This window comes from Echiichthys vipera, assembly GCF_963691815.1.
Source record: "Echiichthys vipera genome assembly, chromosome: 15".
NCBI classification, from domain to species: Eukaryota; Metazoa; Chordata; class Actinopteri; order Perciformes; family Trachinidae; genus Echiichthys; species Echiichthys vipera.
In genome coordinates this window covers 999,331-1,003,476 of record NC_139840.1, presented here as the reverse complement: position 1 = coordinate 1,003,476, position 4,146 = coordinate 999,331, and the positions used below count along the sequence as shown (strand labels likewise).

At 50.0% G+C, this 4,146-nt stretch overlaps 1 protein-coding gene across 1 annotated transcript in view; it reads right to left on the bottom strand.

Annotated features, from left to right (window-relative positions):
• Positions 1-1,689: 1,689 nt before the first annotated feature.
• The window catches only part of lamc1 (laminin, gamma 1), a 41,772-nt gene continuing 39,315 nt past the window's right edge, over positions 1,690-4,146 (bottom strand). The window contains 2 exon segments of the mRNA XM_083928680.1: positions 1,690-3,300; positions 4,145-4,146. The exon segment at positions 4,145-4,146 is cut by the window's right edge and continues 98 nt beyond it. Of these exon segments, the coding sequence (XP_083784806.1) occupies positions 3,044-3,300; positions 4,145-4,146 (259 nt within the window). The 3' untranslated portion in view covers positions 1,690-3,043.

Sequence of the window (4,146 nt, the reverse complement as noted above, 5' to 3'; positions counted from 1 at the left end):
TGACGCTCGTCCTGAATCCTGAAGCTTTTATTTACACAAGAACAAAAGTGTCAGAATAAAAAACACAAACACAAAAATAAAACATTTCAAATCATCATTAATATTATTATTAATATTCATATTATTCATATTATTCATTAGCACCAGTGTATCAGATACAACGCTCCCTACGCACAACGCAAACAGATGCAGAGGGCTGGATTCAAACAGTGAACGAGTGGAGGAGGAGAGGAGAGGAGGAGAGGAGGAGGAGAGGAGGAGAGGAGGAGAGGAGGAGGAGAGGAGGAGGTGAGGAGGAGAGGAGGAGAGGAGGAGGTGAGGAGGAGAGGAGGAGGAGAGGAGGAGGAGAGGAGGAGAGGAGGAGAGGAGGAGGAGAGGAGGAGAGGAGGAGGAGAGGAGGAGGAGGAGGAGAGGAGGAGGAGAGGAGGAGGAGAAGGAGAGGAGGAGAGGAGGAGGAGAGGAGGGGAGGAGGGGAGGAGGAGAGGAGGAGGAGAGGAGAGGAGGAAGAGGAGAGGAGGAGTGGAGGAGGAGAGGAGGAGAGGAGGTGAGGAGGAGGAGAGGAGGAGAGGAGGAGGAGAGGAGGAGAGGAGGAGTGGAGGAGGAGGAGGAGGAGAGGAGGAGGAGGAGGAGGAGGAGGAGAGGAGGAGGAGAGGAGAGGAGGAGAGGAGAGGAGGAGAGGAGGAGGAGAGGAGAGGAGGAGGAGAGGAGGAGAGGAGAGGAGGAGAGGAGAGGAGGAGAGGAGGAGAGGAGGAGGAGAGGAGGAGGAGGAGGAGAGGAGGAGAGGAGGAGGAGAGGAGGAGAGGAGAAGAGGAGAGGAGGAGAGGAGGAGAGGAGGAGGAGAGGAGGAGGAGAGGAGAGGAGGAGGAGAGGAGGAGGAGAGGAGGAGAGGAGGAGAGGAGGACGAGAGGAGGAGAGGAGGAGGAGAGGAGAGGAGGAGAGGAGAGGAGGAGGAGGAGGAGGAGAGGAGGAGGAGAGGAGAGGAGGAGAGGAGAGGAGAGGAGGAGAGGAGGAGAGGAGGAGAGGACGAGAGGAGGAGTGGAGGAGTGGAGGAGGAGAGGAGGAGGAGAGGAGAGGAGGAGAGGAGGAGAAGAGGAGGAGGAGAGGAGGAGAGGAGGAGGAGAGGAGAGGAGGAGAGGAGGAGAAGAGGAGGAGAAGAGGAGGAGGAGAGGAGGAGAGGACGAGAGGAGGAGTGGAGAGGAGGAGAGGAGGAGAAGAGGAGGAGTGGTTGAAAGGATGAATGGATGAAAGGATGAATAAACGAGTGGATAAACGAGTGGTTGAGCAGCGACTTCAGTAAAACGAAAGAAAACTTTTGTTAAAACGTTAAAAACTAAATAAAAAAACGCCGACGTCGTCAGAAAAACGTGGATTTACTCGTGTGCACAAACGTACGGAGGCTCGAAGCTGCAGAAGAAAGAACTAAATAAACTAAAATCACATTAAATGTGAATTAGAATTATAATTAAAGTCACTGAAGCATTAAATTAATTAATAAAATGTAAAATATATTTATATTTCTTTATTTAAAAGCTTCTTTATTTATTTATTTATTCAGATTCTGTAAAAAAAACTATTAATAAACTTTCATATTTAATTTTTCCATTTTAATTAATTTATTTTTATTATATTTGCATTTTTTTAACATTTATTTCTGTATTTTTTTCTTATTTATTAAAATGTTTTATTTGCATAATAAAGAAAAAATACAGGAATAAAAAAATGCATAAAATTATGTTTAAAATTAGTAAAAATAAATAAATAAGTGGGAAAATTAAATAAGAACATAAACAAAAAGCAGAACTCATAAAAAAGGTAAATAAATAAAGAAGTTATTTAAATCAGAAATATTTATTTATGTCTCTTTTTATTCATAAATTAATTCCTACATTTATTTTTATTTCCTCTTTGGTTCATTTTACGTCACATTTATTTATTTATGTTTGATTTTGCAGCTTCTGGCCTCCGTACACGGTTCAGACACAGACGGTGCGTTCAGTGCCTTTTTTTGTTTTGTTAATTTCACACAGAAGAAAAGAACCGGCGCGATGAGTTCAGGGACAAAAGGAGGAACACGAAGACTGCGACACCGGCGCAACTTCCTGTCATCGATGGCACCACTTCCTGTCATCGAAAGGCGCCACTTCCTGTCATGGAAGGTCGCCAGAATGTTCGACTTCGGTATAAAACATAAAAACGATTCTCGATACCGCTGCAAAAAGAAAAACACACAGAAACGATCTTCTAGAACAACAGTTTGAGTTTCTCCGAGGTGCACCTGAACGCACCGTGGTTCACAGCTTCACTGTCGTTCGTTTGTTTGTTTGTTTGTTTCGACTTCAGGAAACAATAAGATTCGGTTGTTTCTCCTTCATCTCCGACTGTTGCTAAGCTAATGTTAGCTGCTAGCTAAGCTAAGCTAATGCTAGCCGCAGGCTAAAGCTAGCTGCAGGCTAAAGCTAAGCTAAAGCGTCTTTAGCTGTGGTCGTATCGAGGTCGTTTTGGTGAAATCAGAAACGTTTTAACGGAACAAGATGCTCGTTTGTTTACTTTTCTGTGCACGAGATTAAAAAAACACGTTACTGCGGACGTCAGGCGCAGAGTGGGCGTGGCTAAACGCCGCTGCAGGGGGAGGTACAAGAGAAGTGGAAGCGTTTCCTGTGGCGTCGGGAAACGGAGCTTTGGGACAGAAGAGCAGAGGAACGTTAGCTTAGAACTGTGGCGTGCCCCGGGGCATGATGGGTAATACGAGCGGACACTGTGAAACTTCGGTGCAGTCACGTCGGGTTTGTGGTTCGGGGTTTTGTCGGAGCGCTAACCGCGACGCCGCGGCGCTAAAAACAAACAAAACAGCTGCTTCTCTTTCGTGAACGCGGTTTTGAAATATTTGCTTCACAGACGAGAATCTGAGAACGCAACAAAACAAAAGGTTAAAAAAACAGTTTTGGTAAAAGTCGGCGTGTGTCCGGAGCGCCAGCCGTGAGGGGGAGGGGCGTGACGGCGCGGGGGCCGTGAGGGGGCGGGGCGTGACGGCGTGGGGGCGGGGTTAAGACCTCTCCAGCGACTGCGTGTTGAAGCAGCCGTAGGGCAGCGTGTTCTTGATGTCGTTGAGGTTGTCGATGTCGGCGCGGATCTCGCGGATCTGCCGGTCGTAGTCGTGGATCATGTCCTCCTGCGTCCTCGCCACGTCGTTGAGCTCCGTCAGCTTCCTGTCCAGCTCGCTGTCGCCCATCTTACCCTTCGCCCGCTTCAGCGACTCCTCGATCTGCGTCAGTTTGCTCAGGTCGACCTTATCGATGTTTCCTGGACACACGGAGGAGACGACGCTCAGAAACACTTTAAACTTCACTCTGAGCTGTGAAGTCTCACGTGATCTTGAAATCTCACGAGACTTTATTCAGAACATTTCACAATCATCAAAAACAGCTGGGAGGAGGCCTCGGGGAAGACCCAGGACCAGGTGGAGAGATTAGATCTCCACACTGGCCTGGGAACGCCTCAGGATCCCCCAGTTAGAGCTGGTTAATGTGGCCCGGGAAAGGGAAGTTTGGGGTCCCTGCTGGAGCTGCTGCCCCTGAGACCTGATCCAGGACCAGAGGCTGGAGCTGCTGCCCCCGAGACCTGATCCAGGATCAGAGGCTGGAGCTGCTGCCCCTGAGACCTGATCCAGGATCAGAGGCTGGAGCTGCTGCCCCCGAGACCTGATCCAGGATCAGAGGCTGGAGCTGCTGCCCCTGAGACCTGATCCAGGATCAGAGGCTGGAGCTGCTGCCCCTGAGACCTGATCCAGGATCAGAGGCTGGAGCTGCTGCCCCTGAGACCTGATCCAGGATCAGAGGCTGGAGCTGCTGCCCCCGAGACCTGATCCAGGATCAGAGGCTGGAGCTGCTGCCCCTGAGACCTGATCCAGGATCAGAGGCTGGAGCTGCTGCCCCTGAGACCTGATCCAGGACCAGAGGCTGGAGCTGCTGCCCCTGAGACCTGATCCAGGATCAGAGGCTGGAGCTGCTGCCCCTAAGACCTGATCCAGGATCAGAGGCTGGAGCTGCTGCCCCTGAGACCTGATCCAGGATCAGAGGCTGGAGCTGCTGCCCCTGAGACCTGATCCAGGATCAGAGGCTGGGATGAGGTGAGAGGAGGCTCTTACCC